Below are 27,619 nucleotides of genomic sequence, written 5' to 3' on the forward strand. Positions count from 1 at the left end.
CAGTTTTAATAAAAGTTTGGCTTCTACAGCCTCTATGTATCACAGCACATAGCAAACTGCAGAATGAGATGCAGGCACATCCCCCACATCGCACGCTGCCAGTCAAATCAATCAATTAGCTCCGAACGACCAAATCAAAAAGTTGAACTTTTAGTTTAGAGAAGTCCAAAGAGAAGCTCACTGACAAATTCCCTATTAACTCATTCTGTAGTCAGATATGTTCAAAGAATCTATGTAAAAACAGTTAAAGGGGTATTCCCATCTCCAATATCCTATCCCAATCTGTAGTAGGTGTAATAAATAATAATAATAATAGCAAATACCTCTAATTAGAAATGTAGTATAGTTCTTCTGATTCGCCATGTCTCTTTCCTCATGTGCAGGCATTCTAGACCTTAGGTATCCATGGTTACGACCACTAACAACTAGCTGTCACCATATCAGTGGTCGTAACCATGGATACCTCTGATTTAGTGAGTCAGCTAGTTGTTAGTGGTCGTAACCATGGATACCTAAGGTCCTGCAATGCCTGCACATGAGGAGAGGGCCATAGCAAATCAGAAATCTATATTACAGTTCTAATTGGAGGTATTTGCTAATAGTATTACTACACCTACCACATATTGGGATAGGATCTTGGAGATGGGAATACCCCTTTAACTCTAAAATGTATTGTTCCAGGACCGTTCTGAACAATGGATAACCTGTGACAATACCCTTCCATAGAGGGGTCTTAACAATATTTTTTAATTCTGTAGTTACTACTTCTTATAATGATCTTCGTCTATTCCAATAATTGTTCGGTGATATTCATGTAGATCTATGGTTTCCGGTGGCCTTGCTATTACGTGTTATTAGGGGCACCTGCTCCAACTCCTTTTCCATTGTTAATTTTTTTACCTCTATCCGCGCGCTCCTGTATAGAAAACGTGCCTGTTATAAACTATAGCACTGTTCACACATCTGTGGTTTTTTTTTGCAGGGTTAACCCCCACCAAGTCTTTCATTAAAACATTAAGAACAGTACTAAAATAGCAGGAATCAATAGTCATAATCATCATTTTTATGTTTATTTTTTTTATTAAGCACGCAAATTAAAAATAAAAAAATAAAAATAAATCAGCGTTCTGTAGAATATATGTGTGTATATCATATCACAAGTATTTGCATCTTGACACAAACATAGTATTATTATATAAAATAATTAAAAAACATGGCTGCTTTCTTCCAGAAATCGCGCCACTCTTGGGTCATGTCTGGTAATGCAGCTCAGCCCAATACACCTATACGCGGACATATCACACACAGATCATAATGGAAGCCATGAGAAAGACCTATGACCTAATCCTCTTTGGGCAACTCATTTCCATATGCCTGAAAAATAAGAAATGGTTGCATAGGGGATGCCCACTTCTTTTAATAGATGTTGTATAGCAGTTGATCCCTCCAAGGGCCAGGGGCATGCTCACAAAAAAAACAGTACATGCCACTACATATGTATCCATTACCTGAGCAATAATCTATATATAGTGTATGCAGTTGCATTAATTAGATCAGAGCTCCAGAGCGAAACAGTAATCCTGCTTTCACACGTCCGACACAGTCTGAGCACGGACCGCGGCGTCGGGTGCAGAGAGCACGGACCACACCACACGGAGCGCAAGTTCATGTAAAGAGAGCGAGAACTGCACCACACGGAGCGCAGCGTCATGTGTAGAGAGCACGGACAGCAAGACACGGAGCGCAGCGTCATGTGTAGAGAGCACGGACTGCACCACACGGAGCACGGCGTCATGTGTAGAGAGCACGGACTGCACGACACAGACCACAGTGTCTGGACCAAAGAGTCACGTGCACGGATTGCAACATCCAGACCACATGAGTCTCCTGGCCTTAACGCAATAGCCTGTGAGAAACCTACCTGTGCGACCTCCGATCAGTCCGGCTGTCGCAGTCTTCACTCATTTTACTTATGATTTTAACCAGAAATGTCACACAACCAAAAGCAGCTGTGGAGCCAGTTTTTCCAGGAATAGTAAATCACGGAGTATTCCTTCTGAAAATAGCACCACCCCTGCCTTCAGTTTGTGTGGGGTATTGCACCTCGGCCCCATTCACTTCAGCGGAGCGCCGTGTCAATACCAGACACAATCCATGGACAGATGCGACACTGTAGCCTGAAGAAAGCAGCCATGTTTTTCTTATTCATTAAATATGAAGCTCATTCTCCCTTTTTTGCATTCATGGAGTTGTCTGGCGCCATTCAGAGCCGCTCACTTCTGCACGGGGGCCGATGAGCTTACACACCCGCGGAGGTGAGTGGCTCTGGACGGAGCCGGAGAGCACATGTAAAATATATTAAAATGTTTGACATTCAGCATCGGCGGCATCTCTGCCCTCGCTCCCACTAGCTCTTCTCCTCCTCCATTTTCCCCAGCGCATGGATGGCTTTGTTTTCCAGCAGATCCACCTTCTTGTCGCTCTGCAGCACAGCGTTATTCAGCATTGCCTTCACCAGCGTAGTGATGGGAACGGAATAGGCAGTGGGGAAGAAGTGAGCAATCGGGACCATCGCCTTCCTCGTGATCCATTCTGCAGGACGGGATTCCTGACGATCACACAGGAGAACTCTGTAACACAATCGGGTGATGTGATCAGCACCGAGACCGGCAAGTCCAATAGTTAATTCATTGCTTAATATATAATGCAATAATGGGAGTTTTATTGATCATTGATCCCGGCACATTCCATCAATTATGATCCGATATGAATGGTGACGGCGGTCATTACAGTGATTTGTAGGTATATTCTACAATTACCAGAATAATGGAGAAATCAAATAATTACTACTTACGCGGGTCTGAAGATGGAAAACCGGTCAAATCCAAGATCTTCTACCTCTGCTTCCACTTCACCCTAAAATATACAGAATAGATCATATTAGGAATTTCCGGGATTGGCCGCCATTGTGGAGGTTCAGCCGCTCCATGCAGACTATAGGGGTCTCTGCATCTGCTTTTACACAGCCCATAAGATGCTGGATGTCAATGGATGGAAACATTCCCGATTATCTTCAGAATTGCTCAACAAATGGCTGCTCCGCTATTGTAAAGCATGCTGGGAGTTGTAGTTTTGCAGCAGAAATTCTGAAGATAATCAAAAATTTGAAGGATTATTCCCAATACAGCAAGTGATTCCCTATGAATTGGGGATGACTTACTAATCGCTGTGGGGGGGGGGGGGTTTCCAACAGCTGAGACCCCTAGCGATCCTGAGAGTGGGGCTCTTTAGAGCACATTCCACCTCTGCTGGAGAAAGTCAAGACAATTAATTAAGAGCCCCCGTCTCAGAATCGGTGGGTGTCCTGTGCTCAGTCCCCATCCAATAAATAGATTTGTCAGATAATGAATTTGATAAAACAGTTCTCCGGACTGACCTTAACCCTGAGATAGAGGAAGCTGCTCCCCTTGTTGGCGCCTTTCGAAGATTCCAGATTAAAGTGTTGGCAGCCGCCCGCTTTCGCCAGCTGCGCCGACTGGAGGACGTAGTCGTGATCCACTCTGATAAATCCAGCCTGCAGCACACAACACATGGCGTTACGTTAGTAATTAGTGGATTCTCTGTGCTTCACCTTCTGTGAATGGAAACAAAATAAAATCCATCCTGGAAATGTGCCGCTCACAGCTGCAGGGCTTGTTACAATGTAGCAGATTTTTGTTTTGTAAGGAGCATTGAATAGAAAAGTCAGAAGAGTCGTTTAAAAGTTTGTAGCAAGATGGTAACTTATCCCCCAGGAGTCAGAATAAATAATTGTTCACTGGGGTCCCATCCCGGAGAAAGGATCTTAGGGGGAGCCCAATTACGATGATTAATATTAAAGGTTTATCCCCATCCACATACATGGATATTATCACAGTGTTTAGAAATACAAGCAATTTAGCATTTAAAATTTTCAGCAGATAACACTTTTTGTTTTTGTTTATAGCTCATTGCCTTGGAGACCGACCACCGCTGTTAGACATCAGAACATGCGCAGCGTTTACAAGCTCTGATTAATTGAACCTATAATTACTGTACTGCAGCCGGCCAGGATTGCTGGAGTGCGCCGTTACTTACAAAGCCTGGCCAGCTTCAGCGTGGTGCTCACAAGCTAGACCGCAGCAGTGGTCGATCTCCTAGGCAACAAGAAAAACTTTAGTATCTCAAGAACGGCTGCAGATTTTTGGTAAGCAGTAAATGGAAAACAAAGCTTGTTTATGAGAATGGAAATAACCCATTAAAGACCTGTGATAGTTGGGGGCCCTGTTGGAGATTTTACATTGGGTCGAGCACGTGCACCACTGATCCATTTATTGCTTATGGGACAGCGGAGTACATGTAGAGCAGAGCCCAGAGTCTGTACACCTTCTATAGGAGAATAGGGTGCCATAAAGATATGTAGGGCCTCTGTGTGTCGCCATATAGAGACACGACTGATTTACAGTTTTATTTTATCTATTTTTTTATTTTATGGTGAATGCACTTTAAATTCACCGTCAGATAAAATGTGGCACCAGGTTTTATCTGCCGGCTCATGTCCTTAAGGAGTCAAGCACTTTGACAATTATTTGACTGTATTACAGCACGGAATTAAAGATACAATGCCGATTTGTTTTCCTTTAAAATATTTAATGGCGTTTATTGTGGCTGTCGATATTGCGGTATATTACGGTAGAACAGTGCCCACTTTGTCTGCAGTAACACCCGTGCTGGGGGCATTGTGCCATCATAATGCCCGATGATTATTTTATTACCTCCGAAGCGTGGAGACGAGCGGTAGCGTCCGACTCTCACATTCCTATGGAGCTTTCGAGCGTCGCCCAATGGCCGGCGCTGCTACCCACGCCGACAAATCCTTGGCCTTGATTAAAGCGAGCCTCTAATTTCCCTGCCTTTCGTTCTGCGCTAAACGCCACTTAATAGAGTCCTGCCATCTTCAATTGTCCGCAGGAAATTAGAGTGACACAAATACCGGCCGCTTTCATTCCCCCCTGATTAGTCAGTCATTTCAATCCTACCCCCAGCTATCACAGGCTAGCGTCCCCCCCACCCACATCCATTGTCCCGGACTTACAAGTGACACATTCTCCTTGAAGATCGGCCCAGTGAGTGCTTGGGAGCCCCTCTCGGCTGCAACCCATCATTCCACCTCAATGAGCACCGCCTGACAAAATGCCCACACCTTTGTTTCTCTTGTTGCCTTGCAAAAGTTGATATATTGACGCCTGAGCCATCGCGTCCCCTTAATCCGATACACTTTCCCAAATCCTCTGAGACCCCAAGCGGACGGTGAGTAAGCCCCCTATTATCCAGTATTTAACCTATAATTACGCCTTGCAGCATTTCCATGGTAGAGAATGCAAAACAGGACGAGGCCATACAGATCCATGACATCTGCATTCAGCACAAAGAGTTTCCCCAAAATCGCTGAGTGTCCCTTTAAGGCCGTTGGTGAGATATCTGGAGCCTGCATTAGCAACAGTGACCTTTCCTGACCTGCTATATTTCAATGTCCACTGCATATCTAGCAAACTAATAATATAGCAGGAGGAACTGAATGAACAGGGGACTGCAAAATTCCAATCATCACTTTAAATCTGTGCATCCAGTTCCTCCTGGTTCATGAATACAAAGATAGATGTCTGTAAGATGCCAGTCACTTTAGATCTAGCTTTATATTCATGAACCAGGATGAACAAGTGCCCTGCGAGATGTCAGTGATCATTTTAGATCAAGTATTCGATTCATGAAACAGAAGGAACTGGATGAACAAGGGCCCTACAAGATGCCAGTGATCACTTTAGGTTTAGATATCGATGTTACCTCTGTGGTCACAATCTCGTTATGGAACGCTTCTGTCCTCATACATATCTATAGGTCCCCATAAGCTGTCCTCGTACAGATAGTGTCGGTGCAGATGGACTCACACAATTTAATTAAAATGTGTAACAAAGTGGCTCATAAGTATATCCTATATAATGTCATTTACTATTCTTCATATATTCTGTGCTGGCTTATATCTTGGTATTCGGTGCTGCAGGGTTTTATGTCAGCGGACTTTGTATGTGACAGATAGGAAGACGTGATAATAGCGCACATCAAAGGTTACTTTTTATCTGGAATCAAATTCTAATAGCGAAAAAGCGGAGTACAAACGTCATGTCCAGATATAACACCAGTGGTGAGCGGGTGCGTCCGACACATAAGGAGGGGAGGACGGCGGGGGAGGCAGTCGGCGCCCAAGAGAAAGGGGAGGATGGAAGGGGGGCAGTCGGCGCCCAAGAGAGAGGGGAGGACGGCGGGGGAGAAGTCGGCGCCCAAGAGAGAGGGGAGGACGGCGGGGGAGGCAGTCGGCGCCCAAGAGAGAGGGGAGGATGGAAGGGGGGCAGTCGGCGCCCAAGAGAGAGGGGAGGATGGAAGGGGGGCAGTCGGCGCCCAAGAGAGAGGGGAGGACGGCGGAGGAGAAGTCGGCGCCCAAGAGAGAGTGGAGGACGGCGGGGGAGGCAGTCGGCGCCCAAGAGAGGGGAGGATGGAAGGGGGGCAGTCGGCGCCCAAGAGAGAGGGGAGGACGGCGGGGGAGCAGTCGGCGCCCAAGAGAGAGGGGAGGATGGAAGGGGGGGGGGGGCAGTCGGCACCCAAGGGAGAGGGGAGGACGGAAGGGGGGGGGGCAGTCGGCACCCAAGAGAGAGGGGAGGACGGAAGGGAGGCATTCGGCGCCCAAGAAAGAGGGGAGGACGGCGGGGGAGGCAGTTGGCGCCCAAGAGAGAGGGGAGGACGGAAGGTGGGCAGTCGGTGCCCAAGAGAGAGGGGAGGACGGAAGGGGGAGCAGTCGGCGCCCAAGAGAAAGGGGAGGACGGCGGGGAAGCAGTCTGTGTCAGAAGGAGGGCAGGACCAAATTTAGAAGAAATGAAGGGATACCTAATTTCACTGCTCATTATCAAGGAAGACTTAGAGAAAACATTGCCCCCACCACACTAACGCTGAATGGGCTGCACTGAAAGTTACAGGAGGGCTGCAGTATGTAGGAGAGAAGTTTCTCTGAAGGGGCACAAGCTGAACGTCTGCATCGTGCCCATGCGTCCCTACTAAATAAGGTCTATGGCCAGCTGTAGACTGTATGGACACGACTTCTCCCCTCAGATAAGAACAGGCTGGAGAATAATTCTGGATTTCGGCACTCACCTCCCCAGATTTGGCTTTTGTGGTTCCAAGGCAGCAGAATCCCACATCATGTTCTTGAAAGGCAGAGGAATGCTCATCTAACTTCTCAAAGTCAACTACCTCCTGCTTCTGGGAAATCCAAGAGAGATAAAAGAGGGTCAGCGAGAGTCTGAGGGTCCACAGAGAGCAACAGGGGTGTAATATATATTATATATACACACACATATATACATATATATATACATACATACACACACACTACAGACCAACAGTTTGGACACACCTTCTCATTTAAAGATTTTTCTGTATTTTCATGGCTATGAAAATTGTACATTCACACTGAAGGCATCAAAACTATGAATTAACACATGTGGAATTATATACTTAACAAAAAAGTGTGAAACAACTGAAAATATGTCTTATATTCTAGGTTCTTCAAAGTAGCCACCTTTTGCTTTGATGACTGCTTTGCACACTCTTGGCATTCTCTTGATGAGCTTCAAGGTGTGCCCTGGCAGATTTAATAAGTGGGATTTCTTGCCTTATAAATGGGGTTGGGACCATCAGTTGTGTTGTGCAGAAGTCTGGTGGATACACAGCTGATAGTCCTACTGAATAGACTGTTAGAATTTGTATTATGGCAAGAAAAAAGCAGCTGAGTAAAGAAAAACGAGTGGCCTTCATTACTTTAAGAAATGAAGGTCAGTCAGTGCGAAAAATTGGGAAAACTATGAAAGTGTCCCCAAGTGCAGTTGCAAAAACCATCAAGCGCTACAAAGAAACTGGCTCACATGAGGACCGCCCCAGGAAAAGAAGACCAAGAGTCACCTCTGCTTCTGAGGATAAGTTGATCCGAGTCACCAGCCTCAGAAATCGCAGGTTAACAGCAGCTCAGATTAGAGACCAGGTCAATGCCACACAGAGTTCTAGCAGCAGACACATCTCTTCAACAACTGTTAAGAGGAGACTTTGTGCAGCAGGCCTTCATAGTAAAATAGCTGCTAGGAAACCACTGCTAAGGACAGGCAACAAGCAGAAGAGACTTGTTTGGGCTAAAGAACACAAGGAATGGACATTAGACCAGTGGAAATCTGTGCTTTGCTCTGATGAGTCCAAATTTAAGATCTTTGGTTCCAACCACCGTATCTTTGTGCGACGCAGAAAAGGTGAACGGATGGGCTCTACATGCCTGGTTCCCACCGTGAAGCATGGAGGAGAAAGTGTGATGGTGTGGGGGTGCTTTGCTGGTGACACTGTTGGGGATTTATTCAAAATTGAAGGCATACTGAACCAGCATGGCTACCACAGCATCTTGCAGCGGCATACTATTCCATCCAGTTTGTGTTTAGTTGGACCATCATTTATTTTTCAACAGGACAATGACCCCAAACACACCTCCAGGCTGTGTAAGGGCTATTTGACCAAGAAGGAGAGTGATGGGGTGCTACGCCAGATGACCTGGCCTCCACAGTCACCAGACCTGAACCCAATCGAGATGGTTTGGGGTGAGCTGGACCGCAGAGTGAAGGCAAAAGGGCCAACAAGTGCTAAGCATCTCTGGGAACTCCTTCAAGATTGTTGGAAGACCATTACCGGTGACTACCTCTTGAAGCTCATCAAGAGAATGCCAAGAGTGTGCAAAGCAGTCATCAAAGCAAAAGGTGGCTACTTTGAAGAACCTAGAATATAAGACATATTTTCAGTTGTTTCACACTTCTTTGCTAAGTATATAATTCCACATGTGTTAATTCATAGTTTTGATGCCTTCAGTGTGAATGTACAATTTTCATAGTCATGAAAATACAGAAAAAATCTTTAAATGAGAAGGTGTGTCCAAATTTTTGGTCTGTACTGTATACACACACACACTGGAGACATTGGAGAGAGTTCCTCATTTATGATCACTAAAGTAAGCAACATAACAGTAAGTGGTCCGCTCACTGCCCCCCCCCCCCCTCCCATGATCAGTGCATGCATCTCCTGAAATGCTCTGTGCTGCTGGCATTCTGATGCTTTGCCAATATTACTCTCCTTCTCTGAGCTACTGCAAGATCAGCACTAATATCTCCTGAAATATTCTGTGCTGCTGTGCGGATCCCTGCTCCTTCCACTATGTAACTACGCTATGACTCTGTGAGTCTCACATGATCAGTACATTCCTCTCCTGAAACACTCTGTACTGCTGAGTACACTAATCTCCTAACCCTCTGATGTTAGGAACCAATCCTTCCACTGTGGAATCTCTGTCTATCACCTGCCACAAGATTAGTCTTCTCCTTCTGAAATACTCTGTGCTGCTGGGAGACTGCACCCTCCACTATGCAATCCTCAAGTCTTTGATCTCCCACTTGTCTGCATTCCCTTCCCAACATTATGACAATGCCCTCATCACGTGCAGCCCTGTCGTAACTATTGTCAACAGTGGACAGGTCACTTTCCCACACAAAGTCAGCACACCCGTCCACAAATACTCTGTGCTGCTGGGGGACCCTGCACCTTCCTCTATGTAACTTTCTGCTCATGAGCTCTTACTTGTCCCTCTCTTCCATCTGCCATCATGACAGCTCAGTGGACAGGTCACTGCCTCCCACAAGAGCAGCACACTCTTCTCCCGCTGATCTCAAGATCCGATTGGCTGCAGCGTGTTCTATGAATTAATATAAGACTTTATGTTTTATCACCCACCACATTTTTATAAGCCTCGTCCTCGAAGTTTAGCTTCCGGCGCCCGATGACTGTGACTTTACTGAAGAGCCGGCTCTGGACTATCTGCTTGAGAAGTTCTTTCCCGGTTTCTCCAGACGCCCCGAGGATGAAGCAGGACTTGTTCAGCTGCCTGTAATCTTCTTGCAACGTCTTCAGGTCTTTCGCCATCCTGTGTTCAGTAAGGAAATGATGAACCGTCAGGTTTCTCCTAAATAAAGCGCGGCCCGCGGGGAATATCAGGCTCATAACCTTCTGCTGCTATAGTAACAAATTACAGACTAATGGATGAACAACACACGACTCTGCGGCGGGTGAAGAACATTCCAGGGGCACTTTGTGCTAATACAATCCTGGAATAATCTGAGTCTACCCAAATAAGAGATGCAGAGGGAAGGTCCCAGATAGCAGGATTGATTTCTGCAAAAAAACAAAAAACAAATTTAGAGACCCCTATTCAGCCAGATAAAAGGGGTCCCCTTTCTGGCATGTGTGGCCGGGAAGCACATAAAGCAGGAGAAGCCCCTGAGCAAAAACTGAACTGGGCACCTAACTATTGCAAGATCATGCCATAGTGGTGCAATTTGTAGGTCACAAATTGACAAACCCCTGCTTGGTAGTTAAAAACTCTCAGTGTCTCCAGAGAGTCGACAGTGATAGTTCTGTTTCTCTGTCCATGTCTGGAATACTAGTAGTTGGCTAGTTTCTTCTTGGACTTCCCTTGGATGACAGTTGGCATTATCTCTCTGGTGTCTTCTCAAGCTAAGTGTATCCTCTTTGTTTGTTTACCTTGTTGACAGTGCATGCCCGGCCGAAGAAAAAGTAGCGGCCGTGCGCCGCGGCTGGGGGAGCGGTCCGGGGGCCCCCCCGCCACTGTCTGCCTGTATGCCGCACCCCTGTGTATGCTGGGCCCTGCCTGACGTCATGTGGCAGGGCGGTCCCAGCATCATTCAAACTGCCTGCCCCGGTGGATCTGCAGCTGGCCGGATGGGAGCGGCTGCGTGATGCAGCGTGTCTGTGAGTGGCTGCTTTGAACTATGGGACCGCCCTGCTTGACGTCATGTGGCAGGGCGGTCCCAAAGTTCAAAGCAGCCACTCACAGACACGCTGACTGCATCACGCAGCCCTGTATATGCACTAGCGCCGGCAGGAAATTTAAATGATGTTGGGACCACCCTGCCACATGAAATCAGGCAGGGCTTTACCAACAGCATTTAAACTGCACGCCCGTGCTAGTGAATATACAGCCGCGGCGGCCAGATGGGAGCGTCATGTGGCACTGGCAGGGCGACACAGTATGATTCAAACCGCCTACAGCTGCGGGCCCGCAGCGGTGATCATCTAAACCTTTGGCCAGCGTGGCGGTGACCGAAAAAAATGCGCATTATAATGGGAGCAATTCATGGGCCCCCTGGAGCCTCAGGGCCCCGGGCAGTAGCCCATATTGCCCTCATTATAACCCGCCTATGCTTGTTGTCTTTAGTTACAGTGGGGCCTGAGTAGTGTTCACCCCGTCCCCTCCCTACCAAGGGCCTAGCTCTAGGGACATTCAGGGATTAGGTTTACTGCTCGGCGATAGGTGCGGAACCTATATAGGGATGATAGGGCAGACAAGAGTGATATTAGATCCGCCTAGGGGTCTCCACTCTCCCTTTCCCTAGTTGTTGGGCTCCCTTCCCGTTGTTGTACACTTGTTCTTTTCCTCACCTTGCATGACAGCATCAGTGGACATACTGGACCTGCGCTACATTCATTCTCTAGGGGGCTGCACTCGGCTTTTTCCGGCAGGTCACATAGGGAATGAATGAAGAGGCGTTCAAGTGGGCGCTGTTCTGACGGAGATAAAAGTGCCCTGTTCTACCAATCAGTGCAGTTCCACGCGGTTGGACCTCACTGATCAATAGGTTAGCACCCCTTTAAATATAAGAGCCCTTTAAATCTTCACCATTGTACGACACTCTAGTATACAGTGATATAAGTGTAAATGATGCTTTTGGAGCTATAGTTCATTTTATCATAACTCAAATGTATAATATAAAAATATATAAAACTGAGGCAAGGTTGAAAGTATTCAATGTTAAAAAAAAAAAAAAATTAAAAAAAAAAATCAATAAAAAATGTATTATGTGTCTGCAGCTCCTATGCAGGCTTCTGTGTCTCCCTAGTTACAGACTACAAAAACCCTATGTATTCTGATCCTGAAACATAGCTTACTCCACTGTCACCTTTTTTTTAATGTAAACTACATTGTAGAAGAGTAGAACGAGTGAAGTAACTGCAGGAGACGACTACACAGGGTTTCTTTGTAGTCTGTAACCATGGAGATATATAGGTCGCATTGAAGCTGTAGACACAAAACGGTAGGAGATTTTTAGTCACAACTATTTACAAAGTTGCTTTAAATTTTTATTGTGCATACACTAGAGAAGTAAGGAAAAAGAATGGTGGCAAAAGTGATACATACCTGTTCATAAATAGACAGGTTAAAGGGGTTGTCCACTACTTGCTATTGAAGAGGATAGGAGCCGACAGATCTTCAATATCATACTAGTGGACAACCCTTAAGAGGGATATTTTAACTCAAAATTCAGGCATTTAAGAAAAGGAAAAAAAAAAAAAAAAACTTGTCCCTAAAAGGTGAACAATCCTTTAAAAAATTGCATCCAATCTGGATGGACGGGTTTATATATTAGAAGCCTTTCCACGAATGGTGTGAGATAGTGATGCCCCTCAGGTCCGGGTCAGGACATGAATTGTTCTATGGATGCCTCATTTTGAGATTTTCCGTGGAAAGTTCTTGTTGTGCTTACAATTGAGGAAACAGCTTTTTACTATTCAGCATCTAATCTGTTTATTTCAGGTCTATATTTAGTCAGCGACCCAGGTACGGGATTATTTATAGAATATGGGGCCATAGAGTACATCAGAATCTAGGGGGTCTCTTTTGTAATTAATAAAGCCCCCTTGAATTGACTTCCAGCTGAGCTTGTGCTGATGCACAACAACAAATCTGAACAGGCAGGGCCGCAGCGTAAAGCGCGAGGGCGAGGCAGGGCCGCAGCGTAAAGCGCGAGGGCGAGGCAGGGCCGCAGCGTAAAGCGCGAGGGCGAGGCAGGGCCGCAGCGTAAAGCGCGAGGGCGAGGCAGGGCCGCACAGTAAAGCGCGAGGGCGAGGCAGGGCCGCACAATAAAGCGCGAGGGCGAGGCAGGGCCGCACAATAAAGCGCGAGGGCGAGGCAGGGCCGCACAATAAAGCGCGAGGGCGAGGCAGGGCCGCACAATAAAGCGCGAGGGCGAGGCAGGGCCGCACAATAAAGCGCGAGGGCGAGGCAGGGCCGCACAATAAAGCGCGAGGGCGAGGCAGGGCCGCACAATAAAGCGCGAGGGCGAGGCAGGGCCGCACAATAAAGCGCGAGGGCGAGGCAGGGCCGCACAATAAAGCGCGAGGGCGAGGCAGGGCCGCACAATAAAGCGCGAGGGCGAGGCAGGGCCGCACAATAAAGCGCGAGGGCGAGGCAGGGCCGCACAATAAAGCGCGAGGGCGAGGCAGGGCCGCACAATAAAGCGCGAGGGCGAGGCAGGGCCGCACAATAAAGCGCGAGGGCGAGGCAGGGCCGCACAATAAAGCGCGAGGGCGAGGCAGGGCCGCACAATAAAGCGCGAGGGCGAGGCAGGGCCGCACAATAAAGCGCGAGGGCGAGGCAGGGCCGCACAATAAAGCGCGAGGGCGAGGCAGGGCCGCACAATAAAGCGCGAGGGCGAGGCAGGGCCGCACAATAAAGCGCGAGGGCGAGGCAGGGCCGCACAATAAAGCGCGAGGGCGAGGCAGGGCCGCACAATAAAGCGCGAGGGCGAGGCAGGGCCGCACAATAAAGCGCGAGGGCGAGGCAGGGCCGCACAATAAAGCGCGAGGGCGAGGCAGGGCCGCACAATAAAGCGCGAGGGCGAGGCAGGGCCGCACAATAAAGCGCGAGGGCGAGGCAGGGCCGCACAATAAAGCGCGAGGGCGAGGCAGAGAGCAGAATAAAGCACGAGGGAGGGAGAGAGCAGCAGCCTAGGATGATGTGTGTTTCAGATTTTAATATACGATGCAGCCAAGTTGGGGTCACTAATGATCACACAGACCTAATTGACAATTTCCAATTCCCCACTGAACGTCCCTTTAAGAGAAGTGATCTGAGGAGCAAACCAAGAAGTTCACTGCTGTATGTTAAGGAGGAAAGTAATCCACTGTTTACTCACAGAGCAGCCACTGGCTGAGCAATTCCAGACAACTTTCTCGCACAACCACACCCAGCATCCACAGTCAGCGCCGTAAATGGGCTTAACGCTGAGCAACTGCTAAACAAAGCAACGTGGGGGCAGGGGGGGGGGGCACATCTGGCAGCTGAGGTAGTGGAATATCTCACAGAAAACAAAACTAGAGGTAACACCCCTGGCATTCACCAAACACGATGCAGAACACCGCCCCTTAGGATCTGGAAGTACCTGTCTCCACAACACAACAGGCCTGATTCATCCATTCTTGGGTTTTTTAATGTCACTTTTCATTTTTTATCTTGTGATATTCATTGACTTTTTTTTTTTTTTTTTGCACCAAATTCTTAAAAATATCACACGCGGTTCGTGATTTTTGTGCCAAATTAAAAAAAAAAAAAGCGCTTTGCTTTTGCCTTTAATCTTTTTTGTGACTTTAGCGCAAAAAGTCACATGTTCCTCTAAAATGACGCATAATTTGCACAAATTTTTCAGGAACACTTAAAATCGCTTGGGGGAGGAGACGAGTATATTAGCGAGGTAAAAATTTGGCAATTTTTTTAAAAAAAGTCACAATTGATGAATCGACCAAAAACATATGGAGAACCCAAATCATTATTAACATAAAGAAAAGTAAATGAAAAGAAGAATAAGGTGAAAATGAAAAAGAGACAAAGAAAACCAAAAAAATAAGACAGAAAGCGCAAATGTAATAATGAATCGGGCCCAATTAGTACATGGTAAAATCTATTAAAAAAAAGTCTATGCCCGTCATCACTCCAAAAAAAAAAAAAGCAACTTTGCAAATAATCTTCATTAGAAATTGCTTCCCGTTTTTTTGTACACAGCTCCTATGCATCTCTATGATTTCAAACAAATCCAAAACCAGCAACATTCCATACTTACTGATACAAGCGCAGGTCCAAACCAGCAGGATACAACAAGTCACAATGTTATGTGAGGGAGGTCATCCAGGTGCTAAACCGTGATGAACAGTACCACACCTATCATGCAGGAGGGGGGTAGCTGCTGAGTGTTATACCGTCACATAGTGCACCGTGCTGACTTACTGGTCACACCTATACTATTAGACCAGGCCGACGGCCAAGCATTTCTGTAAGTGCACCACACAAAGTGCTGTCACCTCCTCCTCCCCCTGCAACGTCAGACCGCATTCTGCATAAAGTGTTACATGGGGTTTGTATCAGTAATTACAGCCTTTTCTGTCATTTTGGGAATATTTCATTCCATTATCTGTTATTTGTAATGTTGTTACAAGACAATAAGGTCCCTTGATGCAGGTGAGTGCGAATATTTTGGCTAAAATATAATTTTTGCAGGATGGATAAAAGTTGCCAAGTAGCCTCTCGGATTTAAGACTCAACTGGTGAGGTGGGGTTTGTCACACCCCAGGGAATTTTTGTTCGGCTGCCATTCATTGAAAAATGCTGGTATGAGGATACGTGTCTCACTAGCTTCCATCCATTTGTGGGTGTCAAAAATTTGTTATACTCACGTGTAATCAATCGCCAATAAGAAAACGATTAAAACAAACGTAATCTTTGCATTTTCTCTAAAAATAAGAGATTTCTAAACACTGGGGTATAGGAAACCCCACATCACCAGTTGAGGGTTAAACTCCTTAGCAGATTTCCCACAGAAATAAGTTGGAATAGTTTTAGAAACTTTTTTTGGAGCTGTTAAAGAGAAGAATTTTGGAGAGGATCCTCTCCAGAAACTTTGTGTGAACGCAGTTTAATAATTTAGCAGCCACCTTCCTCGGGAATTCTAGGTGTGTGAATGGATGTCCGTCAGTAATTTGCACCTGTGCACCCTCCCCCATGTAGCATTATGCTCTGTGCATGCTGCTGACAACTGGTGTTGGAACCTGTCCTTGTATCAGAGGTAAAGTCCCATCAAGTCAAGGAAATCTCAGCAAATGGATTAATAGCAGCTGAGTGTAAATTGCTATTGTTAGTCGCTGCATGGTTTTTTTTCTGTAATAAGTAGAAGGATATGAGAATGAACAGGTTTCCATAAATTGCACCAGGGCTCTGCTGTGCCGCAGTCCCGGCTCTGCTGCGGTTTTACCTGATTGCCCTGGTTTATAGATGGAATTACTAGATTTGCCCCAGTCTAATCATATTGCCAGGAGTCTGATCTGGATGACACAAAGCACTGACCTCAGGGCGCTTCTGACAGCCGCCAGCATGACTCTGCAAATCCAGTCCTGCCGGAGAGGGACAAGTTGTGTAAGAATACAACCAACTAGTGGTGTAACACCCTCCGCAATGTGTAAACTCCTAATACGGGTGTGTGTGTATCAAGGGCGATCCTCCAATCCACCTCAAAAAGTAAAATAAGAAGCACCTTCCCATTACCAAACCAGATGGGAAATGGATTTAATGGTGAAAAATGAATAACTAAAACTTGCAATGTGCGTTCGTAAAATGACACCAGTGATATGGAAGCCATTGTTCTGTGACCTGCTAAGCCGACAGTTGTACCATTTTTATTTGGCATAATTTGTCAGCCACATTAATGGCCATAAAACTTATCTTCACAGTGCAAGGGTCATTGTGGTGTCCATAGTGCCGGGGTGATAAAGACTGGTGCAGTAACTGCCTGTCCGGTTAAGTTCCCACTGCTGCAGTATTGTGCATGAAATTTTAAGAAATGTATCCACAATGTACAGTGGCAAGAACCGCAGGTTTAAGATCCGCGGCATATCAATTTACATTGCAGATGCAGGGGAGACTTTTGCATAACAAAGGGTTAAACGTGTGACTGCCCAGCTCCTACTTGCCAGTGATATCTATGGCGCTGAATGCAGAAGGTTCGCAGTGGAGAAGCCTTGTGGGAACACAGCCCAGGGTTGTGGAGTTGGTATAAAATGGACAGACTCCTAAAATATATAATAAATTGGGTACAGTAGTACAATGCAGTTTGTGGGGAATATTTTTTTCATAAGAATTTGGGAAAGTTATGAAATGTCCCATAAGGCTGCGTGCCCACGATGCGTTTTTCAAGCGTTTATGCTGCGGAATTTCCGCAGCGTAAACGCTTGTGAAACGCTAGGTAATCCGCACCCCATGGTCCCCAAGGGGATTCCGCATGTTCTATGCACATGCTGCGGATTTTTCCGCAGTGTTTATGCTGCGTACAAAAATCCGCAGCATGTCATTTAATTTTGCGGAAGCGCAGCGGAACTCCCGCCATTGACTTGCGTTGAGACGCATAGAAACCGCGACTGTACATTTGTACAAGCGGCTTCTATGCGTCTCTATGTGCGGATGGTACCCAGTTCTGGAGGAGAGGAGACTCTCATCCAGACCTGGGTACCATTGTACCTGTAAAAAAAGAATAAAATAACAAAGTTATATTCACCTGTCCGGCGGCTTCTCTCTGAATGCCGGCATCACTTGAGGACCTGCGGTAACGTCACAGTCATGTGACCGCAGACCCTTCACCGCTATGTCTCGCGATATGCCGGCAGCCGGGAACCAGACAGGAACGAGCGCTGCAGCCACGCCGGGGCCTCGGGGGTGAGTATAGCTTTATTTGTTTTAATTTTTACGGTTCACACTATATAAATCCATGCCGTTTGCATGGATTTATACAGTGTGACCTAGTTGTCAAGCACTTTCCAAGTGATGCTATCGCCTGGAAAGCGCTTGTCAATCTGCATGCGGAAACGCATGTGGATCCGCATGTATTCTGCAGGAAAAACGCATGCACAATCTGCATGCGTTTTTTTCTGCCAGGGAGATGCAGAAATTTTCTGCTTCATTTCTGCATCGTGGGCACATAGCCTAAATGTCTGTCCTATTCCTGATCTAAGGGTCTAGACTTTTAGCTGAGATGAATCTGTGCTACAGTAAATTTAACATGAGCCGTGTATGAGGGAGTCCTGACACAGCCTTGGTGATCCGCATAGGGGATAGATGCGACTACAGATCAATGTTGCATCTGCCAAAATCATGCCCCCCATGCAGGCAGGAAAGGGTACTGCCACTTCTTTAATCTATGTAATGTATTCATTATTAATATCAGTGCAATTAAAGGGAATCTGTCAGCAGGTTTTTGCTACCCCCAACCCCACTGCAGGCCAGCAGACGGAGCCGGATTAGTCCGATAGTTTGAGCTTTTATCTGAACTTCGCCTTTGACCTAATCGTGTGTCATAATAAATAAATACATTTATTTATTATTCCAGTAGTCAGACTCTGAGCTGTCAGTAAATTATCCCTTTCCTGGCGATAGGCGATTACTTGATGTTTTTCGAATGACCCTAAGAGCTGATAAGAGTAAAATCTTAGCTGTTGCAAAATGTGCATGGTCATCATGAGAGGGTCAATTTTCCCTTCTTCGGCTGCGTGCCCACGATGCGGTTTTGATGTGGAATTTCCACAGCGGAAATGCTTTTAAAACGCTTGGTAATCCGTGCCCCATGATCCCCAATGACAATCTGCATGTTCTGTGCCCATGCTGCGGAATTTTCCGCAGTGGATTTTCTGCGTGGAAAAATCCGCAGAATGTCCATTATTTGTACGTTTCCACATGCAGATTTGACTACTCAATGCATTTGAAAAACGGAAGTCAAATCCGCATGCAAAAACGTTTCAATAATGCATGTAAAATCTGCAAGCGTTTTTACTGCCAATGACATGCAGAAACGCTGTGGAAACTTTCTGCTTCAATTCTGCATCGTGGGCAAATAGACTTCTAGTTTCCAGCCAAAGGGCCCGGGACAGAGCAATCCAGGTTGGTCCAATCCTTTTGAATGCAGAGGTTAAATAATATGTGCCCCTATGGACAGAACTGTGGTGGTGTGAACTGGTACCAGAAGGGAGCCCATAATCTTTGCACTAATCTTACACATGGGGAGATATCTATCTATCTAATCCCCAGTTCACGGTCTTATAAAATATTATGAAAAGGTGAAGCTGCACACGACTTTTGCCCGTTGTAGATGCCAGTTCAAAAAAAAAAAAAAAGCCATCCAGCATTTAGGGTGTAAAAATCAAAAAGTGCTTTATTTACATCTTAAAAATTCTTATTTTTTATTTATTAAATTAAAAATGACCTTATGTGTGCACTTTCAGCCATTAAACCGGCAGAATATCCAAAAAGTACAGAGGATCACAATAGTAGTAAGACAGGCCAGATATGGCTGAAACATTGCCCTTTCTCAAACCTCAAAATACACCTGGAAAATAGCAAATAGCTGTGTAAAGGCCAGATATGGCAGAAATAGTGTTCGTGTTTTGTTTTTTTAACCTTATGGAATAAAGGTCTAACTTTTTAAGGATCATGCTCTGAAGCCTCGGGATTCTTGGATGTTCTACTGTTTTTTGGGCCAAGTGGGACGCCATACCGAGCAAGCACAGAATTTGTCAGTGGTGCGTGGGACTTGGGCATTGGATTAAGCCAAAACACAGACTCACTGCGTCCTGGAAATCGGAGAACTATATATATATATATATATATATATATATATATATATATATATATTTATTACACATAGATCATCATTTTATGACTTTAAACCCTTAACGCTGGATCATTGATTATTATCATCATATTTTTTTATTGCCTTAGCCATCGATCAGCATCTACCGCGTTTTGGGGGAAATATATATTAGTGGTCTTATAAAAAAGTTCATTAAAAAAATTGGAGCATAAGGGGTTAAAAATTTCCACAGCAGAGTGAAATGGTTAATATAGAACAGTACAGCAATGACAATAACAGTATAGACCCAGTTGGGTAAGCAGGAAGGTGTGGTGCTGAGAGAGTTAATGTGTAGGATGTGCCTGGTGCTGATAGGGTTAATGTGTAGGATGTGCCTGGTGCTGATCGGGTTAATGTGTAGGATGTGTCTGGTGCTGCGGGGGTTAATACCTTGGCGGCTCCGCGGGCTCTGACAGCTCCTCGTACAGTGATATTGCAATCAGGAGGACGAGGACTGATCCTCCGACCCAGCAGCCCGCGCCCCGCACCCCCGGCATAGGCTAACTCCCAAGCACTGAGTCTCTTCCTGTCCTGTCCTGCCCTGCAGCACGGCGCATGCGCGGCCTCCGCTCGGCGTCTGATACATTGTATCACCTCCATCCTGATAGCGCAGGTAACCACCTGAACGTGCAGAGCAGACCTGTACCGTATATATGGGAGCACTGACGTATCACTGACCGTATATAGCCACATATAGGAGCCTTTGCCCAGTATACTGTGATAGAACTAGAGTATGTAGCCATCAATACAGGGGGTGTAACAAGTGGCCCATAGTAACAGTTGAAGGGGGACTCACGCCCCCATCTACATTATCAACTGCAAAATTGGAGCATGAAAAGCTTCTTTTTGTAACCTGTTGATGTCACAGTGTAGGGATAATGCACACGGTGATGTCGCAATGGTAATAATAATAATTTTTATTTATATAGCGCCATTATATTCTACAGGACTTTACAATTAAGCGGGGACATGTACAGACAATAAATTCAATACAAGGTAAGATAGTTTAAACAGTGACATTAGGAGTGAGGTCCCTGCTCGCAAGCTTACAATCTACAAGTGGTACAGGAATAATGCACACAGCGATGCCGCCATGGTACAGAGATAATGCACACAGCGATGCCGCCATGGTACAGGGATAATGCACACAGCGATGCCGCCATGGTACAGGGATAATGCACACAGCGATGCCGCCATGGTATAAGGGTAATGCACACAGCGATGCCGCCATGGTACAAGGGTAATGCACACAGCGATGCTGCCATGGTACAAGGGTAATGCACACAGCGATGCCGCCATGGTACAGGGATAATGCACACAGCGATGCCGCCATGGTACAGGGATAATGCACACAGCGATGCCGCCATGGTACAGGGATAATGCACACAGCGATGCCGCCATGGTACAAGGGTAATGCACACAGCGATGCCGCCATGGTACAAGGGTAATGCACACAGCGATGCCACCATGGTACAAGGGTAATGCACACAGCGATGCCGCCATGGTACAAGGGTAATGCACACAGCGATGCCGCCATGGTACAGGGGTAATGCACACAGCGATGCCGCCATGGTACAGGGGTAATGGACACAGCGATGCCGCCATGGTACAGGGGTAATGCACACAGCGATGCCGCCATGGTACAGGGGTAATGCACACAGCGATGCCGCCATGGTACAGGGGTAATGCACACAGCGATGCCGCCATGGTACAGGGATAATGCACACAGCGATGCCGCCATGGTACAGGGATAATGCACACAGCGATGCCGCCATGGTACAAGGGTAATGCACACAGCGATGCCGCCATGGTACAGGGGTAATGCACACAGCGATGCCGACATGGTACAGGGGTAATGCACACAGCGATGCCGCCACGGTACAGGGATAATGCACACAGCTATGCCGCCACGGTACAGGGATAATGCACACAGCGATGCCGCCACGGTACAGGGATAATGCACATGTAGCACCCTGAGGATTCGGCTGCTACAGGGGTATTGCACCTCAACCCAGAGGTGTGATATTCCACTCCCGGGTAAGGATGGAGTGTGGAACTGAGCTCAGTAGGCTGCATGCACTACATACATCCCATTTCCGGGGGACAGATCGACGGTACTCCCACCAAAATATGTGCAGGTACGATAGTGTCTGTTCCTGGCTGGAGTGGGAGGGGGGGTGGAACATCCCAGTAGTGTAGGGGCAGATAGGGGGAGCAGTCTGGGTAATGCTAGGAGCTCATTGGGTGCTGGTCACCTGAGCTCACACATAGAGGGAGTATATAAGGTGGGCACCATCTTAGGACAGGGTCAGTCTGTCAGAGTTTAGTCAGAGGAGCAGAGCAGAGAAGCTCAGCCAGAAGGGCTGACAGGGAGTTGTGGTTCCGGCTGGGCCCAGCTCCAAGGCCAAGAGAGAGAGAGGAGTCAGAAGGACCCAGAGAAAACAAGCAGGAACCCCAAGACCCCAGAATACAAACAACAGGGTGAAGGGTTGGCACCTAGGGTACCGGATCCCAAGCTGGCAGAGAGAAAAGCACACCTTAGCCAGAGACCGGAGGTCGTGGGCAGGATCTGCCACGACCCTCACCAAATCCACCAGGAAGGCAGACCAAGTATAGGGTCAGGGAACCCAGAGGAGGTGTACCCACCAAGAGACCCGAGGGAGCCGGACATAGGTGGATCCCTGGTGAGAACGGCCAGAAGAGAGGGAAAGTCAGACAGGAGCTCAGGACCACGCTCCAGAACTGCCTGGGGGTTAGCCGAGTCCAGGACCTGGTGGACGCAGCACGGCTCGGGTGGTCGCTTCAGGCCAGAGTGACCATAAGAACACCCGTAAGTAAAAACCCCTGAACTGCACAGCCCGACTCTGAGTCTTCTTGCTGATTCATCCTGCACCTTCACAACCACCATCCTCTACATCTGACCCCCTGAGGCTATACCCCTCCCGTTGGGGGTTATACTACCAAAGCTGCACACATACCAACAGCCTCAGCGGACCCTGCTGCAGCGGCGGCCTTTTGACCGCAAATCAACGGGTGGCGTAGTCGACACTAAAGAACACCAATAACATCTATTAAGACTGCCACACACTGAGTTTGACACCCTGGGCACGGACCGGGTCACCGCCACTCGGAGACTACAACCCCCATCTGATCCGGCTCCGGGTATTCCCCCCCAAACCACACTGGCCCAGGGGGCGCGTCACACACAGCGATGCCGCCACGGTACAGGGATAATGTACACAGCGATGCCGCCAAGGTACAGGGGTATTGCACACAGCGATGCCGCCACGGTACAGGGGTATTGCACACAGCGATGCCGCCACGGTACATGGGGTGGTGCACACCATTACTCTCCCAACACACGCTCCCCCAGTCAATTGAATTGTTCCAGTAAGTGCAGCTTCTTCTTAGTGTCACAGTGAGCACATGCCCAGCGCTGCCTATGCAGAGCACAGCAGACTATATAAGTTAGTCATTGCCTTCAGCGCTCTGCATAATTAGCAACTAGAGCTGGGGATGGGGGAAGCTACTGGCAGGACTCCGCTCCATCGGCCAGGTCAATAATGTCAGTAATCTGTGACCGCTGGACAGGAGTCCTGTGAATCTCCCGGCGATCCTGGCTCTTCTTGTGATTAGCCGCTCTGGCACAACGTTGTCCAATCAGAAGAGGAGCCTGGAAGTAAGTGGAGATTCACTGGTCTGCGATCCAGCGGTCACAGATTACTGACCGGGCCGTAGGAGCAGAGTCCTGCGAATCTCCCATCTCTAGTAGGAAGCAGGATGACGAGCTGAGCAGCCAACGAGTGAATGGTGCACATGATACAATGCTGCATTTGTTCATCACATAGAGCTGCTTTTATGGTTTTCACACTTTCTAACCCTAACAAGGAACTACACTTAGCGATAGGACTAGAGTTAGGGCTATGTTTGGGGATAGGAATGAAATGGTGACCTAAATTAAAGAAAAAATACAAATCATTTTTTACCTTTGATTTCAGTTAAAAAAAAAAAAAAAAACTAGAACTGAGCTGTAGTACCACGCACAACCTGTGCTCAATGGTGGTGCTGTTTTTGGAAGAAAGCAGCCATGCTTTTCTAATACCGGAGAGCCCATTTAAAATGTAATTTTTGTATTGTATCAACATATCGAGGCCTTGGTTTTTGAGGGTTGAGTTTGAATGACATTGTTCATTTTTCCATATTATGAACTTAAAAATGGGAAGAAAAATTCAAAGTGAAGTGAAACTGGGAAGAAGAAAAAAACAAACATCAATTTAAAGGCAACCTCTTAAATGCCGCTGTAATGATACAGTGGCATCTAAGAAGTTAAACTGTTGTGTCTGGAGCTATCTCCAATTACAGCATTTACTTTTGTGTGCCCGCTGTGTAACACAGCCAGCAGCTAAGTTGTATGGATCAAGCTCAGCTACTGATATCACTCCATACAGTCGCGCTCTTCCACCAAAATTTTCAAAGGGTTAAATTTCTTGTAGACAGGTGGATTCCTTGTCCTGAGATCCCTACCGATCACTCAAACCATTTAGCGCTCATAGGTGTGCAAGCAAACTTTCTAAGAGTTCTACAAAATTGATAAATTTACTTGATACTCGTCGCTGCAGATTTAGCCATCTGGGAGCGCTGAGTGACTGCCTCTTTGAAAACTCTTACAGTAGTCCTGTTGTTGTAAGAGGAGGCGATAGTACACCTGAAGAACCCCTTCGTTATCCAAGGCACCATCTACTGGCTAGACTGAACCAATTGGCATTGGAAAAGTTGCAGGAGGGATGAGTTCACGTGGGGGACCTGGTCAGGTGCCTTAGATGGCGAAGTTCCAGGCAGTGGCATAACTTGAAGCTTATGGACCCCAAGCTCTAATGGGGCCCCCAATTTTTGCAAGTCTTTAATAGTATTGGTCTTTTCATATAGGCTAAAGAGACTTTTTGGGCCCCTTAGGCTCTGGGTGCGATTGCAACCCCTACACCTATTGTAGTTATGCCCCTGGTTCCAGTATATAAAGGTCCTGCGTGCCAAACTGCAGGGAGAGTTGGCACCAATGAGAGGAGCGGTGCGGACATGGACCAGAGACTACGCTGAAGCCAGTGTGACAGGCCTCAGCGAAGAGCGTGTGTCCGCAGAGTATTGGCCGCTCTCAGACGGAGTCCAGACGACGCCCAGCGACATCTGGAGACCCGACTACCCAATCAAGACCCGAGGACAAGATCCACGCCGGTCAAGACCTAAAGCCCAGGCTGCGCCGGTCAAGTTCCAGAGGCCATAAAACGCCAGCCGAGAACCGGAGCCTATCCCTCTTTCCCCTAAGCCTAGGAGACACCCGCCGCTGGTCAAGCAGCAAAGATCCAAGAGGAGACTTCAACAGAGGGAGGACACTTGTGGTGAAACGAGGGAGACACGAGTGAGACGGGCCTTCACTTCCTACACCAACGTACGGTACAGGGGGTCGTTCTGGCGTAAGACAACAGGTGGGGTGGGGGACGGCTGGCGCGAAGGTAGCTCATGTTTGACTTCGTTAGGAGGACTTGCGGCCTAGCGGGAATACCCGGTGACCCCCGCTAGGGCCATTGTGCCAAGAGAAGCTAGCATATCATCTCCCCCTGGAACGGGTGTACAACCCCCTGCTGAAGAAACACTAGTATAAGAGACTTCTCTGATTATTCAAGTTGAATTGTAAAACTTATTCTGTGTTTTGCATTGTTTATCCCACTTGTGTTTGTGTTGTATCCTATTGTTAAACTGCTTACCCAGTTCCACTTTGTTTTCTGTTCCACCTCGTGCTAGTCTGTGTGCTGCATCCGGTCACCTGCGTACATTATCAGCCGGCTTTCCCAGAAACAGATACAGCTGAGCAGAATATAGATCTACATGGAATATGAACTGTATGTGTAATTACCTTCTTCTACACCAGAGGGCAGTAGAGATCCAGACAAAAGCTGAATTCTCCATAGAGGGCAATGTTCCTACTTTATGGACTTTTGCAACTCCTTAGAACTCATCACTATTTTAGCCCACCCTTCTTCTGTGCAGAATATTCGCCAATCTTCTTTAATTGCAACCTGCTAATATTGCACACATGGGTCATAATAATCTCAATATAGATTAATAGACTCCATGGAGATAATTGATTTCCTGGGATGTTGGTCCTGGTAGGCAATCACTGGTTGCATAAAACAAAGGATGTGTGGTCTAATAAAAGCAGAAAATTCTGTTTTGTCCAGAAAAAATGTTTGTAACCCTTTATTCTAATGACATTGTTGCAGTTGTGGTCCTTTCCAGCATCAGAATGTTTCCTAGCCTGCAGAGCTTGCACTCTATATGACGTGTTCTTTTGCTTTTTGTTTTTTATTTTTAGGTTGTGGACATAGTAATCCACGTCGTTATCATCTCTGTGTCACTATAAGGTGACTTCCATCGGCTCAGGAGCCCGTCCTGTCCATCTACATATGACAGTAATGGAAGAAGGCTGAGTAGTTGCAGCAGGAGGACATGGAGGCAGGTAGAAGATCTGTGTTGTGTGTCGCATGGGACTCAGTGTTGATAGTATTTAATATGAATGTTTTTTATTTTGTATCACATTTTGCAAAATTTCAGACAAGATTAAATACTACATAAAGGTCAGAATTTCTTATTTTATATTCATTAATAATAATCAAATACATAATTCCTTAAAGTGACTGTGCACAATTGCTCACTGTTGAATCAAAAGTTGTCCTTCAAATCCCCAGTTTCCTTTCACAGAAAGAGCCCAATAATAAAATTCTGTCTGCCTGCTGCCACCACTAGAGGGAGCTCACGGCAGACAGATTTATACAGTTCCACTTGAATGTTTATACAAAGAGCTCCCCCTAGTGGTGGTTGTAGGCAATCAAATTTGATTTTTAATGAGCTCTACAGCAGGGATTTTGGAGCTTATTACTAGGAAGATGTAAATCTGATCCCTATAACGATTTATTGTAAAATTAATCAGCATACAATTTTGGATTTAAAATGGATCCAAGGTGGATATTCACGTTCAAGCTGGTTTCTGACCAGTAATGTAGCTGAACTTTATAATTTGTGTTTATTTGCACAACACTTGGACCTTTGGTGACTTTATTGAGGTGTACATGTGTCTCTTACCAATCCAGTCTACAATTATCTATTTCTATTGGTTCCAAAAACAGACAAGTAATTGCTGTTTTTTCTTATTCTCTGTGCACATGTGAGGTTATAGCTCCTGGAACATAGTCTTCATATCATGCATGTGTTTACATTATTGCTCTTGTTTTCCTGCACATGACTATATGTTGCACTTACGATGATTGTAACTTTATATGAGGTCAGATGGTGGATTTCCTTGGTAGAGACACAGATAGGAGTTTTCTCCAGGTCTCCATAGAGCTCTATTGTCAGATGAAGGCAAAGAGTTTTCTTCTGGCCAGTATGACAGTAGACCACAAAAAAAAGAGATATGCAATAACGTAGTAGATTAAAGTCTAAACTAAGAACAAAAAACAAGTGTGATGGCAATGGGTGTGGACCCACTGCGCCACTCTCTGGGCTTACCTTGGAGGGTGTGACTAAGTGGCTATCTGGTCTTCACTAGAGCTTCTGATGGTGAGGATAGTCTTGGGCCATTAAGGTAGTTACCAGGTGCCACTCTTGGGCAGTCCCTGGTACTGCAGCAGCTGACCAACAGGTCAGAGGCACTAATATGAAGCACAGAGGTCAAAGATGGATACGTGATCAGTAAGTCCGAGGTCAGGGCGGGCTGTTAGAACTCTCCTGTTAGTTTTTTTCTATCTTGCTGGTCACATGACCATTTTTGCCTATTTAATCCTGCTCCGCCCTTCTGGCCTTGCTGGACTTCATAGTAATTTCTACTCTTGAGCTAGCTTGGTGCTCTGTTACCTTTCTCAGTCAGTTTTGCTAGGTCTTCGGACCTCTATGTTCTA

General features: G+C 46.6%; 1 protein-coding gene across 2 annotated transcripts; it reads right to left on the reverse strand.

Annotated features, from left to right (window-relative positions):
• Positions 1–1,060: 1,060 nt before the first annotated feature.
• HTATIP2 (HIV-1 Tat interactive protein 2) lies at positions 1,061–20,246 on the reverse strand. 2 transcript variants are annotated; one of them, XM_073658229.1, is made up of 6 exons: positions 20,061–20,246; positions 9,886–10,075; positions 7,222–7,329; positions 3,437–3,574; positions 2,855–2,916; positions 1,061–2,630 (listed from the first exon to the last, which is right to left on the reverse strand). In XM_073658229.1, exons 1-6 carry the CDS (start codon positions 20,165–20,167, stop codon positions 2,408–2,410), a joined length of 828 nt encoding a protein of 275 aa, XP_073514330.1. In that variant the 5' UTR covers positions 20,168–20,246; the 3' UTR covers positions 1,061–2,407. The 2 variants fall into 2 exon arrangements, with proteins under 2 accessions (XP_073514330.1, XP_073514331.1); XM_073658230.1 differs by lacking the exon at positions 20,061–20,246 and adding an exon at positions 15,066–15,218.
• Positions 20,247–27,619: the final 7,373 nt, after the last annotated feature.

This window comes from Phyllobates terribilis, unplaced genomic scaffold (genome assembly GCF_046119375.1).
Source record: "Phyllobates terribilis strain yellow unplaced genomic scaffold, ASM4611937v1 Scaffold_13__5_contigs__length_258822181, whole genome shotgun sequence".
NCBI classification, from domain to species: Eukaryota; Metazoa; Chordata; class Amphibia; order Anura; family Dendrobatidae; genus Phyllobates; species Phyllobates terribilis.

Coding starts and splice junctions, on each gene's coding strand:
- HTATIP2 (XM_073658229.1), bottom strand. CDS start 20,167: ATGCCGGGGGTGCGGGGCGCGGGCTGCTGGGTCGGAGGATCAGTCCTC. Junction 10,076..20,060: donor GAGCCCGCGGAGCCGCCAAG/GTATTAACCCCC, acceptor TACTGAACACAG/GATGGCGAAAGACCTGAAGA. Junction 7,330..9,885: donor ACGAGGCTTATAAAAATGTG/GTGGGTGATAAA, acceptor TGGATTTCCCAG/AAGCAGGAGGTAGTTGACTT.